General features: G+C 42.0%; 1 protein-coding gene across 1 annotated transcript in view; it reads right to left on the bottom strand.

Annotated features, from left to right (window-relative positions):
• Positions 1 to 15,107, bottom strand: part of CNGB3 (cyclic nucleotide gated channel subunit beta 3) — a gene marked incomplete at both ends in the record, with an annotated part of 120,046 nt that overhangs the window by 29,942 nt on the left and 74,997 nt on the right. The window contains 2 exons of the mRNA XM_084619329.1: positions 549 to 690; positions 13,781 to 13,903. Coding sequence (XP_084475455.1) covers positions 549 to 690; positions 13,781 to 13,903 — 265 coding nt within the window. The remainder of the gene's footprint in view (positions 1 to 548; positions 691 to 13,780; positions 13,904 to 15,107) is intronic.

Genomic DNA, 15,107 nt, shown 5'->3' with positions numbered 1-15,107 from the left:
TGGGAGCAATCAGTTCCAGATTTTGCCATAGGCCCCCCAAACCCTCTGTGCATCCCTGATTGCAATTAACAGCAAGTGCAATTCATTAACATCTAAAGATAAATCCAAAATCTGATATTAAAATTATAGTGTAGCAGTGCTGGGTGACCCAACAAAGGTTACTGTCCCAGGCTCAGAATGGACCAAGGCATTTCAAGTAAGCCAGTTGCATAAATTCATGAGCTGTGCTGCTGTAATCTGAGCCATATGGGCAGGCCTCCCTGTAGAGTTCCACCAGACAGGTCCAACTGCAGAATTGAAGCTATGGCCTTGAAAATTGGGGTCTACTGTAACTTACGAAGGGCTCTACTTGGAACTACAACCATAGATAAATACATCTGTCAGAAAAATATATACAGTGGAGACTCAAAAGAGTCCTTGAGCTTTTTTGATCTTCTGCTTCAAAGTTTTCTGTATTATGTATATGAAAGAGGCCATAAAGAGTACGTTGTCTTTACATGGCAGTAATTTACACAACTGTAAATCTAGCGATTAATTCATTTGTTTACCTGACCAATTAAGCTGGAGAACACAAAGACACCCAGGAAAAAATTCAGGAGTTGAAAGATTATCTCAAAGAGGGTTTGCGGTTCCGCAAGGCCACCAATGGTAATTAAAGTGCGCACTGCCCAGTAGTAACACCTCAGATACCTGGGGATACAGACAGCATACATTGTATTGACTTCAGTGGGACTAGTTACATATTTAAAGTTATGCATGTGCTTTGCTGTCTTGAGTCCGGGGGCTCAGCACCTTCCAGAAACAAACCCTGTGACGCCTTTCATCTTATAAGCTCTCTAAGGCTTCACAAATGATTGCCCAGTCCTGCAAACCTTTAATAATGGGAGCAGACCCAATAAAGCCCCAAATTAGATGCATACAGAAAATACAGCAGCTACTTACCAGTGCCCAGTAACTCTATATGACAGTTTAGGACAATAGCTACTTGAAACTGTCAGGGAGGATTTTAGATAGGCAGAATGCAGTTATCCTTGATGTAAATACCATGGTGATAAGGGCACAATTAAAACCTTGCGAAATAGACTGAGGTCAGGTCTACACTAGCAGCACTTTGCATGTATAACTACACTGGTAAACTATATTGGCAAAGTGCTCCTAGTGTGGATGCAGCTTATACCAGCAAAACTGCACTTCTGCTGGCCCAGTTTATTTCAGCTTTCCTCCCTCTGTGTGAAATAAGTTATACCAGCGTCACATTCCGGTGTGCAATCCAGACCAGTGGGGAGCTGTGTCACCAACTGCCCTGCAACCTTGGGCCTCTCGCAAAGAGCCAGTATGCAAGTCAGACCCTGAAGGTCTGTGTATTGCTGTAGCCTTCCAGCGCACTCCAGTCACACGCTGGCTTCCACCAGCCTCGGTTACCACTTGCAGGGTGGCCCCAACACACTCCCAGTCCTGAATTTTCCCCAAAACATATGTTCTGCACTGTCCCGCCCTCTCCTGGGCAGTTCTGATATTAAAGGCCCATTGCCCCTGTCAGGGGTCAATATTCAACAGTTTGCTTTTTCAACTGGAGTACCCAAACAGATTCATAGATACTAAGGTCGGAAGGGACCATTATGATCATCTAGTCCGACCTTCTACACAACGCAGGCAACAGAATTTCACCCATCCACTCCTCCGAAAAACCTCTCACCTATGTCTGAGCTACTGAAGTCCTCAAAACGTGGTTTAAAGACTTCAAGGAGCAGAGAATCCTCCAGCAAGAGACCCATGCCCCATGATACAGAGGAAGGTGAAAAGCCCCCAGGGCCCCTTCCAATCTGCCCTGGAGGAAAATTCCTTCCCAACCCCAAATATGGCGATCAGCTGAACCCTGAGCATATGGGCAAGATTCACCAGCCAGATACCCAGGAAAGAATTCTCTGTAGTAACTCCGATCCCACCCCATCTAACATCCCATCTCAGGCCATTGGGCCTATTTACCATGAATATTTAAAGATAATTAATTACCAAAATCATGTTATCCCATCATACCATCTCCTCCATAAATTTATTGAGTTTAATCTTAAAGCCAGATAGGTCTTTTTCCCCCACTGCTTCCCTTGGAAGGCTATTCCAAAACTTCACTCCTCTGATGGTTAGAAACCTTCGTCTAATTTCAAGTCTAAACTTCCCAATGACCAGTTTGTATCCATTTGTTCTTGTGTCCACATTGGTACTGAGCTTAAATAATTCCTCTCCCTCTCCCATATTTATCTCTGATATATTTATAGAGAGCAATCATATCAGTTTAAACACAGCACTGGATTAGTTTTGATTAAAAAATAAAACAAGTTTATATAACTACAAAGAGAGATTTTAAGTAAGTACAAGGTATTAAAGTCAGAAATGGTTAAAGGTGAACTGAAGATAAAACGGTTTCTAGTAGCTACAACTTGACTTGGTTCAAGCTAAAATCCTTTCCACACGTTCTCTGCAACGTTGCTGAGCAAATTCTCAGGTCAGCTGTGCCACCAAAGTCAAAGGGCTGGTTCCTTTGTCTTCTTAGGTAAGAGAGGGAGCGAAACAAAGAAATGGGGGAGTTTTTGCCCCTCACTTTTATAGTTCTATCTCCCTTTGAAATTCATTTTCCTGAGATTACCCCTCGATAAAGTTCCTTCCCTCTGTGAGGATGGAGACAAGGAGTCTTGTGGTAAAAGAAGTTCCATGTTGTCATTTGCTAAAATGCAGCACAATCTGTTCCTGCCCACCTTTGTTGCCAAAGAATGGCCACTTGACCAGTAATTGCCAATCAACTTTGATGACACCTGGCTAGAGGCATCAGCTTGTCTTTTGTCTTTGAAAAACAGGTTTAGCCCTCACCAGACTTGTCTGGTAAACACATTTCAGTCATAATTTCAGTTCATGTTCAAATCGTTATATATAATGTGGCTACACACATTTCACCATGATATTATAGACCCCTGAGTTGTTAGTTCTCAAATGATACCTCCCAAGGTATATTTTGGACAAAGATTATTACAATAATGTGTAGGGTGTGAATACAGGAGTGCGTTCCGTCACAACCAGCAAAAGGGCAGTTTTGCTAGTATAACTGTGTCTATGTGAGTGGCTTTTTGCCACCACAGCTATGTCAGTGATAAATTGCATCTCATCAAAGCCTGGCTGACATAGCTATGTCAGCAAAAGTCTGAAGTATAGACCTGGCCTGAGATTAGAAATTAGCTAAAACACCAGTGCTAGCTCCCTCACTTTTGCCAAAAGTGCACTGGGATCTTTAAGAATCACAGCAGAACATTAACACTGTTTTAAATTACATTTGAAAGATGGCACTGGAAATAGCACTACATCATCCTAATACTAAAATGGGATTAATTAGTTTTTTAAACCAGTTCATCATTTTAGTGAAAGTGATAGTGTTCTTTGCTTTTATGAGCTATGGTATTTTAAAAAAGGTAATTGAGTCTTTAAAAATACTTTTCATCCTTAGTAAAATAACTAATTAATATTTATAATGGAGCATTCTGAATGTCTTGATCATCAAATTTTAGCTCCTTTTTAGATTATTAGAGTTGTTCATTTTCCCTAACTGTACAATAAACTTCAATTTTACATATCATTGCATTTTACAGACTTTTTCTTTTAAATTTATTAACATTTTATTAGATGTAGAAAGAAACTTAATAGGAAGTACAAATAACTTGAGGTCTCAATCCTGAAAATAGATGCTCCAGTGCATATCCTTTCTGTCTGCCTTGAGTCCTGAAACCCGCTGACCTGTCTGCAGGATTGGGGTCTAAATTTTAATTTACTCTTATCACATATAACCTTACATATGGGGTAATGCCATTAATACACTGTATAGATGATCGTGCAATTTGAGACCTATGAAGTGGCAGTTTTGTATAAATTCTGTGACAGCTGAATGAAACGCTACTTCCAACAGGCAATTCCCTGTTTTAAACCACTTTATATACCTAAAGTTTTCAGTATGCTTTTATTTGACCTTTTAGTTAAAGGTCAACCTGTGATAAACAATTGATTTTTTTGCTGATCCCTTGGGTGGTCACGTTAAGCTGGCTTCACTATAATGAGATTTAGTAATGATCACTTTTACCACCATTATCCACTTGCAGACTTTAACAGTTAGAATTGTCATTTTTCATTAACAATTCTGACACTGAAAATGCACTGCAGATCTGCTAACACTTGAAACTAATCCCGTCCCTTGTCCGACCCCCCCAGTACTGTAAAGTTATAACATGGATATCTAGATTAAACCCCTATATGGTTCACAGAGTTCCACAGATCCAGCATCCTTCCAGCAAAGTCTACGTAACCCACATCGAGCGGCACTGAGACCATTCAGAGAGAGAGGAAATGAGTCTGCTCTACAGCTTTAGCAAACAGCCAGTTGGCTTTTAGCTCATGCTCTAGAGGCTCATGCACTAAGTCCAGAGGTCCCCAGTTCAGTGCCAGCAACCGGGGTCTGTCGGCATTACATCTGCACAGTTGGTAGCTCTGTTTCCCATGGGTCTGGGGTCGGGTAAATGTAAGCGGTGAGGAAAGGTTATGTTTCCGTTTTGCAAGTATCACAGCTTTTAGGGTGAAAGGACATCTCTAGCTCGTTTGGAGCGCTGTAAGGAGTAGGTTAGTTAATGCCTAAAAAGATATCCAGTATTCACTGGACAAAACTGAGAATACTGTGCCGGTCTTGAGCTACAGCCTTAAGAACTTAAAAGTAATAAAGGAAACAGTGCTACTTCTGAACAAGCGGCCTTGGAAGTTCAGAGTGGGTAAGATGTAGCATTGGCTTTTGGCGGTAGCTTCCATGACTTCAGCATGTTAGAGATTGTAACACTGGTCTGGGCAATGTCTCTGAGGATATCTGGAAAACAGATGGTACAGTGTGAGCGCAATATAGATAGCAGCCTGAGGAACTTCAGGGGTTGGTCTAATACTGTGTATGTATCTACTTGAAAAGCAAGTGTATGTTTTAAAAAAAAACATCTGTTCATTACGGGTGATATGTTTAGTGCAGTGCAGACAGTACTTCTGTGCTGTCAGTTCACATAGACACGTTTTACAGCATGAGTCACATGCTGCTCACTATCTGTCAGACACAAGTTTTATATTTTCCCCATTTATTCAATGTATTGTTTTTGCTTTAATCTGAACTTAGAGTTCAGAAATATAAGGCCACTCTGCCAAGAAGAAAAAAGAAGAAGAAATTGTAAAAACAAGGAGCCAGAAGAAGAAATTGTAAAAACAAGGAGCCAGAAAAGATAGATTCCAAATGCTATGGTAGTAGCAGCTCTGTTTCCTACTAGCTAAATATATCTTGAAATCATCACTGCTTGCTATACAGCAAACTGGATAGCTGAAAAATTAATGTTAAAACAAAGTAGAGACAAGAGTGGGATTTTCCCTTTACATAATATAGACAGTATGTTTAACCCTCAGGCAATCAAACCATCAGATTTTTCCCTAAAATAAGGAATACAAATAAAAACATTCATAAAGAATGTAAACAAGATAGGTGTCTGATAACTCTATGCAAATAGGAATATATCGCTTTCATAAAAAATCATTTCATAATACAACAAACTGTTCACATGGCTTTGATTAAAATGGTCAAACTTCGATGTGTATGAAGAATAGCATAACTGAAAATGCTCTTCAAGTTTTAAGCTGGTACTTGTGCATCCATTTCATTCAAGAAGACTTAGGTCTTCCATATTAGAGTCCTCCAAAAACACAACCCAGACAGAGCAAGGATAGTAAAGTGGTGGGTAAAATCTGGCCTTCTAATGTCTCCAAACCTGAAGCTTCTTTCCCTTAAATTGCTTATTGTCTGTTGACCAATAGCTTGCTGACCTCAGCCACTAAACAGGTGTGATATATACATTTAAAGAAAAAGGGAAAAAGCAGAAAGCCCATGAAAGTCAAGTTCTCAGACTGAAGGACAAAGCTGAACTAGCTAGAAGACATAAGAGTTGCAGTAATGCAACAGGTCTATCCTATTACAAGCAGCTCTGAGGGCAACACCCACAAAGAAGGAAAAAAACCTGGTCACATTTGACTTAATAGGCTGAAAAATCTAAGCTGTGTGCCAAACAACACTCTAACTAATCTGATTTCAAATGCTAACATAGACCATACACAAACTGTTGTTCCATGACACAAATCTTTGCTCCTTGTCATGGTTTAGCCTAGACTGAGCCCAAGGCTGAACCACAACCAGGAACAAAAGTTTGCATCCTGGAACAAATAGTTGTGGAGAATTGACACTCACATTTACAGTCACATTAGCCATTAACTCGAGTTAGCTCTCTGTTATCTCATGATAGAACATGACAACCCTCCTACCCCAACTTGTCCATCCAAGCCTACTGAGACGATTGGGACTGCCACAGTCAGACACCATTCAAAATTCATGCAGCTACGTTAATTAAGGATGTGACATAATTTAGTTGCAGACATTAGAGTAAACTGCACCTTCAATTGTAATATTTGCTCAATTAATCCAAGGGCCAGGAACTGAGCTCTTCAGGGCAGGGAATGTGTTGGTTTTTATAGTGCTTGGCATGATGGGGCCCTCATCCTGATCAGGATCATCATGCACTATTTCAATACCAATGACAATTTTGAATAAAAAATACATTTTGAGACTTGCAATCTGTTTGTGGATAATTTTCAAATAAAAGAAAAGGTGAAACACGCTGAATGCATTTATTGTCAGTTATTCATTCTGTTGTACTTAGGTGAGGTTACTGGAGACCCATGCAACATGCCAGCATGTTGGGTTAGAGATTGTACATAAGGCACTTCACTTGGCAAATGTCATAGGTTCAAATGGCTCCATATTCTCATGTCAGGAAAGCTCAGACGTAATCTATCTATGTTCTTATGCTATGCTCATCACCACAGTTTTTGATTTGATTACCGGTTGTGAGGCTGGGTTCTGGACACTACTGTGAAGGTTACGGGGGGAAAATTTTGATTGACACCTAGTCAGTGGCAGTGAGCAAGGACTTTGACTGAAAGCCTCAACCCCGAAGATTTTGATGTGTTTGGGGGGAGGTTAATGGAGGCACTGCAAAGTCTTAACACAAATTGGAGGGACAAGCAGCTGGCTGGGACTTGACAAGAGAGCTCTTTGGATTGTTTTGCCAGTGGTCTGAAGGTGGTGTGGTGCCACATGTGTGAGCTTTAAGCCGACATTTGCTTTTACTGTTTAAGATGTCTGTTCAGAAACGTACATGTCAGTTAACTAGACTAAGAAAACTCTTGTCCCTGTCTACTTGTTTCTTTCCCAACAAAGAAATAACCAACTTCATGAGTGCCAACTTTATTTGATCACTTAGAAGCTTGCCCATAAGTGACAATATTTTATGTACATACCAGGAAGTGTCTATAAAACATTCAGGCCATTAAATTAGTGCTAACTCATTCGCTTTGGGTCAGCGTAATGTGAGACCACTAAAAATTGTGCTGTGTCCAGTATTAGTTGAAATGCTGACTGGTGTCTTTTTAATGAACTACGAAACCTTGTTTGGCTTATCTTGACTGTGAGTGAGAGCTCCATTTTAATCAGTCTGTTATCACTCTGTAGGTCTGAGACCACTGAAATATTTTCTTTCCTAAAATGCTGGCAAGTCTGATTGGTACATGAAAGGAAATGTATGCATTACTAGACTCAGAGCCTAATAACACATGCTGTGAGGCTGGCTGTTTTTCTAATTATTTTTCTAGGTTGCTCTTGGTTTCTGCTTTCTAAGGAGGCAAATGTTCCAAGAACTGTCTGATATGTTTAAATTCACAGTAAATCTGCAATAATAACTGATGTTCACACAATGCCTCTGATCAAAAGAGCCCTAAATATTCAACAATCAGCTAACATCACAGGCCTGATCCTGTAAGTTGCCGATTGCTTGTCAGCCCCTTGCAAGAGGCATTCACCCATTTTCAGGATACCTATTTGCAGGTAACCCTCAGCACTTTGCAAGACTGGGTTATATATGGACCCCTAAGTGCTACTGTAATATAAGTGTGAGATAATAATAAGAATAATTTAATTCAGCACCAAAGTGCATCCACTTATGGTCTGACTTTGAAGTTTGTATAGCAATATTATATAATTTTATAAACAAAGTGAAGAAAGTCATATCCCCAGGGGAAATTGTAGGTAAGCAAAATGCAATTACCCAATAGGAATTAGGCCAGGCTAGTTGGCCTAAATTACCCCTACTCTTTGCCAAAAATGACACAGCATTTTTAATGACGGGAGATCAGGACCTTAGCTTTACATGTCCTCCATTAGCACGGTATACTCTAACATTGGAGCACTGCTTCAGTATTGACTCAGGCCTAGATCCATAAAGGGACTTAGGTGCTTAAGATTTAGGTACCACTGTATTCCCGAAATCCCTGCTCAGCTGCCGCCTAACCATTTTGATGCCTAATTTCTCATTGCAAAAGTCCCCTAGGTGCCTATGTTTCTGCCTCTGGGCATGAGCACTGCTGCCACGGGCACAAGCCCATAGACCTTTATCATGCCTAAGCTCAAGCACGGATCCTCAAACCAGGTTGTAACAGGGTGGCTTGCCCTAAGGACTGGAAAAGCTGAAAGGAATCAGCTGACTTCTGTATAAAAGGAGTCAGATTTAAGTGCTGAGAGGACCAGCTGGAGAAAGGCTGGATGGAAAAGGCTGCAGGGAGCAAGAAGGCACCGATAGGTCCTGGAGTCAGCAGGGAGGCTTGGGAGACACCCTGAGTAACTGGGGATGAGCCTGGGAGCCCCAGAAGGGAGGAAAGAGCCAGGTGGGCACTGGCAAAACTGCTATGTGGGTAGAGGATTGTGATCTAGCTGTGCATCACAGGGCCCTGGGCTGGAACCCAGAGTTGAGCGTGAGGCTGAGTTCCCCCACTGGCCCCATTGAGGGAGTTACAAGCCCTTCAGAAGGGTAGTTGGGCTCAGCAAGGGCCTGCAGACATAACTGAGGAGTCTCTGAAGTAGAGCACCAGAGAGGGCAGAAACTTTGTTCTGTGTCTGTTAAGGACATTTTCAACAATTGGGACCTGGAAGGGGTAGACTAAAGATGGTGACCCAATCAGAGGACCGAGTTACCTGACAGAGAAACCATCACAGTGCTGCAGCAACTGCCGAGAGAGCGAGAGAGCCGTGGCACTGTGCCTGCACTCGAGGGGGCTCGTAGCGGTGAGTAGATTAGCAGTGAATTACACTGGTGAAGATAGATGTTGCCCCCACCTCCCCCTGCAGGGCCTGCTCCACACTTTGCTCCACACCAAATAGCTGGGGAAGGAGGGCACAGTGGCTTTCCTTATAACTTTTAGCCAGGGGTTAGGGAACTCACCTGGGAAGTGGGAGCCCCCCAGTTCAATCCTTTGCCTGATGAGAAGGGATTTGAACAGGGGTTTCCCACCTCTCCTCCTCCTCTTCCCAGCAGCAGCCGCTTGGTCTGGAGTTAGGCATGTGCTGCCTCTGTTCTTGCAAGAAACAGCTTAGCCATCTGACTCCAGGAAAGACTTCAGCTATGGATCCCAAGCAGAGATAGGCACCTTCCTGCAGCCTAGACTTGGGCAACTAACTCTGAGAGGGTGGTGGGGCTTAGAACCCACCCCTCTCCTTGTCATCTGGTATTGGCTCACTTAGGCAGCTCCCTACCTAGTGTGCTGGCTTTTATAGATCCCATTCTCGGGTGACTCTCTCCCCCCTTGCATTGCATAGGGAGCCTAGGTGCCGAACCCAGCGATTGTGGCTTCCATTGTGTGGCTAGTTGCCTAGAAGTTAGGTGTTGAAATGTTCAGTGCAGTGCAGTGCAATGCTTTTGAATCAGCTGTATTTGAAAAATACACTTTGGTGCACTCCAAGCACAGATGAAATAAATTGCTGATTACATCTGATTCCTTCTTTATAAGTACAATACGACACGGAAATAGCGGTAAGATGATATGTTGGTGTTGTAAAAGGTCATCTTCAGAGGAGAGGGAGGGTGGGTTGTGGAATATACGCCTGCACCTACACTTTGAAGAAGAACAGTTACAATACAGGTAAGTAACCCTCTTTTCTTCTTCCAGTGGATGCAGATGTGCATTCTGCTCAGGTGACTCACAAGCAGTACTCTCAGGTGGTGGGAGTCAGAGTCCAATTAAACAATGACTGCAGAACTGCCTTCCCAAAGTTTGCATCCAACCTAGATGCCATGGTATATGCAAAACGTTTAGCAAAAGTATGTATTGGAAGACCATGTAGCAGCCCTACAGATGACCAATATTGAAACATCACTAAGGCTATGTCTACACTACCACGGTAAATCAACTTACGCCACGCAACTCCAGCTATGTGAATAACGTAGCTGGAGTCGACATACCTTATGCGAGTTACTGAGGGGTCTACACCATGGGGGTTGATGGAAGAAAATCTCCTGTCAACTTACCTTACTCTTCTCATTGGGCGTGGAGTACAGGGATCGACTGGAGAGTGATTTACATTCGATTTGGCGGGTCTTTCTTAGACCCACGGCTAAATTGACCGCCGATGGATTGATCTCAAAGCGTCGATCCCTGCTGTAGTGTAGACCTGCCCTAAGAAATGGAATGGATGTTGCTTGGGCTCTTGTGGAATGAGCCTAAAGTGACTGTGGGAATGTAGCCTGAGCTACTTCAAAAGCTGTGATAATGCAGGAAGTTATCCACTGGGAAATTGTCTTTGTGGAGAATGGTGGATCATTCATTCAATCCACACAGGAGACAAAAAGCCAAGGTGATGAACAAAATGGTTTAGTCCTTTCCAGATAGAACACCAAGCACTACTTCACATCTAACGTATGCTGCTCATCTGGATATGAGTGAAATTTATGGAAGAATATAGACCCCATCCTTATTACAGAAGGCTGTGTGGGGACCAAGACATCTTTACAGTCAGCTCTGGATGCAGCGTATGCTTCATCCAGACTTATGGCATACTGAAATGAAGCTGGTACCAGACTCCCAGATGTAGACTGCACTGGAATTGTCATTAGTACTGAAAATAGCATCTGCACGGGCAGTCTCCTCAGTATCAAACTGGAAGCTGACTGAAACCCAGGGCCCTGGGTATGAGGTAGTGTAGATGATAGTGCTGACACTGATAAGTCGGGCATCAGTGCTGGGGGTGCCAACAATGCCGAAGGCAAGACCATCATAGTCGAATGCTCATGAATGAGTGGTGAGTCAGGAATAGGCAGACCCAGCTAGTCCACTGCTTCCTGATACATTGGCAGTGTGACAGGTTTCAGAATGGTAGCCGTGTTAGTCTGTATCAGCAAAAAGAACGAGGAGTACTTGTGGCAGCTTAGAGACTAACAAATTTATTTTGGCATAAGCCACGAAAGCTTATGCCCAAATAAATTTGTTAGTCTCTAAGGTGCCACAAGTACTCCTCGTTCTATTGGCAGTGTGGAGACTGTTGGTGCTGACATCGCTGTCATCAGTACCGGACTCAATGGACAACTTTGGGGCAGTACTGGAGTTGATGGTACAGAGTCGGTTGACGACCTGGCTATTTCCCACTTACTGGGAGACTCATATGCCAGTATGCATTCCTCCTAGATGGGGAGGAAGAAGAATCTCTTCAGATGCTGGAGAAGCCTCAGGTTCATTTTGTGGGTTCTTTTCTTTGAGGAACCAGAGAAAGGGGAATGATCCCTCTTCCTCCTGGATGAATGAGACTGGACATGGAACCCCAAATCCATACTGGCTCAGGAGCTCTCTGAGGGAACCTGAGGATCTGTGGAAGTCCCTGGAGCTGAAGTGGGCCTCAGGGCCTGCTCCATGAGGTGCTTCTTCAAACACAAGTCCCTTGCCACCTGTGATCTCTTCTTAAAGGACTTGCAAATAGAACACCTTTCCTTAATGTGCTCTTCCCCAAGTCACAGTAAACATCGAGTGTGGGTCATTAGTAGATATAGCAACCCCACAAAGTGGAAAATGTTTGAAACCCAGAGAAGGCATTACCCCATACTAAACTCTAATACCTACATGACAGTAAGCTAACATTTAAGGTACTACTAAATGAACTATTTACAGAAAACCCCCCACTGAAACACTGTGATAACGAATGTGAGGTGAACACCACACTAAATGCTCTGATTCAAGCTGCAGGCGGTGAGAAGAAACTGAGGTGGGCTAGGGCAGCACCACCCTTATATAGCCACAGAGGGGTTTCTAGGGCCAGAGAGTAAAAGTGCTGTCCTGACAGGTATTGCTAAGCAGAGTTCTCTGGCTTCAGTGTACTTGGCACGTGCATATTTGGGTGGACTACTATCTGCAACCACTCAAAGAACTAGTAGGTCTTCTAAACGTGAATGTAACATATTTCTGTCCACAAAAAATGTGAAGACCTTCTCCTTTTGTCTTCTTGTCCATTCCAGAAGAAACTAGAATTTTAAAGGACAGAGTAAGTTCTCTACTGACAGAGCACTCATTATGTTGTCCAGAATCAGTATGAAGCTGGTTGTCTAGGTCCCTCCTTAATTACAAGGCAAGTAAATCAAGAATGACACTGACTTAAACATTTATACTTGAAATTCACTCTTACTGATTCTTGTCAGAATCCTGGCAATCTGATGTTATGATTTTATCAATAATTACACATGTTTAGCTTTAATTTTATGAGTAGGCCTAGTGAATTCAGAGGGACTACTCGCATGTATATCTGTCTGCAGGACCAGAGCCCAGGACTGGAGTTGGATATGGAAACTTAAGGCATATACTGAAGCTTATTTTTTCCTAGAAATAATCTAATTACTACTAATAATCAATGTTTAATAATATTGCCTTCTGTATGATCTTCCATCCCCAAATCCACTTTCTGCAGCATCTGGGTTTCTTTTGCAGATCTTCCATCAAAATATCGATCCCCTGCTTAACTTTGCATTGCTCATTGAGTCTGATCAAATCACAAGCTAACGCTCCATGTTTGCACATTATTAAAGGTAATGGCTACAGCTGGATTAAGACACGCTTACACAGCCAGTTTCCTTTTCTTTTTCAAAGTATGTAATGAATGGACAAATTTAGGCCTCTATGGCTTTAAATTTATCACTGTCCTTGAAAGAAATTCAAATGCTTTTATACATCTATACCTACAATATATACTGTGTAACTTTGCAATTTTTCCTTCGTTCTTTCCTTCATCTTAATTAACAGCTATTCCTTGGCACCGGTGCCACAGTTGAGTGAGTCCCACAATGAGCAGCCGTTGGCAGAGTATGCCAATACCTAAGCCTTCCCACTGGAGATTTTTTTTAACCACACGCTTAAGCATGACCTTCATTGAAAATGACAGAAACCTGTGGGACCTCTTTCAGACCAATAACCATGGAGTCTAGAGAGGGTAAAATGTTATATTAAATTACATGATGCTCCCTTGAAGTATAGTCTGTCCCAGTTCTATTCCCCTGATCCTTTCAAATGATTGTAACACTTCCCATGTGCATACCTAAAAGTAAGTTTAATTTATGACCCGTGTTGCATTTTAAATGTTTAATTAAGTTAGTGGTTAGAGCTGACTCATAAACCCATAAAAACGGAAAGTGGTAAAGTAATTATTCACTCCACCTGCCCTCCAAATAATTAGCACCATTCATTACCAACAATCAGCAGTAATGGTGCTAAAAGTTAGCTATCCAAGCAGTTATAAAAATAAGGGCATACCTTGCAAGCAAAGCTGGGGGGAAAATCAACAAAAATCTTTTGCAAAAGAAGAACTTACATATTTCCTTTGCCATCATACACCCATGTGGTGCTGCCAATTCCTTCAAAGTCTGAGGCCCAGTAATAAACACATGCATTAATGTGCAAGATAAACAGCAGGTATCCAGTTGTTCGAATGACTCTGTAAAGGACAACATATTGCAAATCACAGCTGATATAATTCCAGGAAAACAGCTTGTTTTTATTTTCCCTTTAATATGGAACTCCCTGATTTTGATCAATAGCTGTATTAATGCCGGCTATTACTTGCCACAGTACAGTATTACTTGACTGGTATTTGCCAGCTGTTTTTCCAATGTGCCATCTCCTGCCTTTGCCTTCCTCCAAAGGCCAAAGGAATCACCTTTATAGAATAGTTGATACAGGGTCATTCCTAAATTATGTTTCTCTTAGGACATTGGTTTAACTGGTTATAAATGTTTATAGAAAGGTGAAACTGTATTAATGGGATTGTAGGGTATGAATCAATGTATTTGCTAGACTCTGCTGAAGACAGGCTCAGGGCTGGAGCGGTAGGTGTTTCAGGTCAGAAATTATGTGTATTGACAGCTACACAAGGAAGCTTGCAAAATGCCTGTTCCTGCCGGTACTTTTGGTTCCTCAGTCTCTTGAGCACGTAATTCACCCAATTCTTTAAAAAGGGAAATATGCTGCCCTCACTGAGCAGGCAACACAATTTTGATTTGAGTATTGTCTTTTATATAAACTATATCCTAAGTCCTTCAGCAAAGAGGGTAATGTAGTTTAGTCGCTACCTCAGGAGATGTCGGTTCTAATTCTAGTTCTCACACTCAGTATGTGACCCTGGGCAAGTTTACTTACTTTCTCTGTGCCTCAATTTCTCTATCTGGAAAATGGGGATAAATTTATCCTACCTCTCTCACAGGAGACTTATGAGGTATAATCAATTAACGTTTGTGAAGCATCTGTATGGATGGCATCATGTAAGTGTTGAAGATTATTATACAATACACCTCATATAGTTTATAAATATGGTTACAGAGTTAAAATCATAAATCCTAAAGAGGAAGAAATTAAAAAGTATAGGCAAGGCGAGAGAGAATATATTTTCAGATGAGACTAGAAATGAGATGAGATGTAGAGTCGATACAGAGAGCTGTAGCAAGATTGTTCCATCTGGTAGGCACTGCACGGGAGAATGCCCTTGCACTAACAGAACAGAGAGGAATCTGGCATTAAATGAGTGAAGAGGGCGGGGAGGAGGGAAGGACAACGTCTGTGAAATTAGCTACAGCAATTTCTTAAAAGGTTTCCAGTAAGGAAGGTAATTTTAACTGGATTTTGAAATGCATGGGCGTCATGCA

Source organism: Lepidochelys olivacea (genome assembly GCF_965140295.1).
Source record: "Lepidochelys olivacea isolate rLepOli2 genome assembly, chromosome: 2".
NCBI lineage: Eukaryota > Metazoa > Chordata > Testudines > Cheloniidae > Lepidochelys > Lepidochelys olivacea.
The sequence above is the reverse complement of the archived record's forward strand: the minus strand, read 5'-3'. Positions and strand labels throughout refer to the sequence as shown.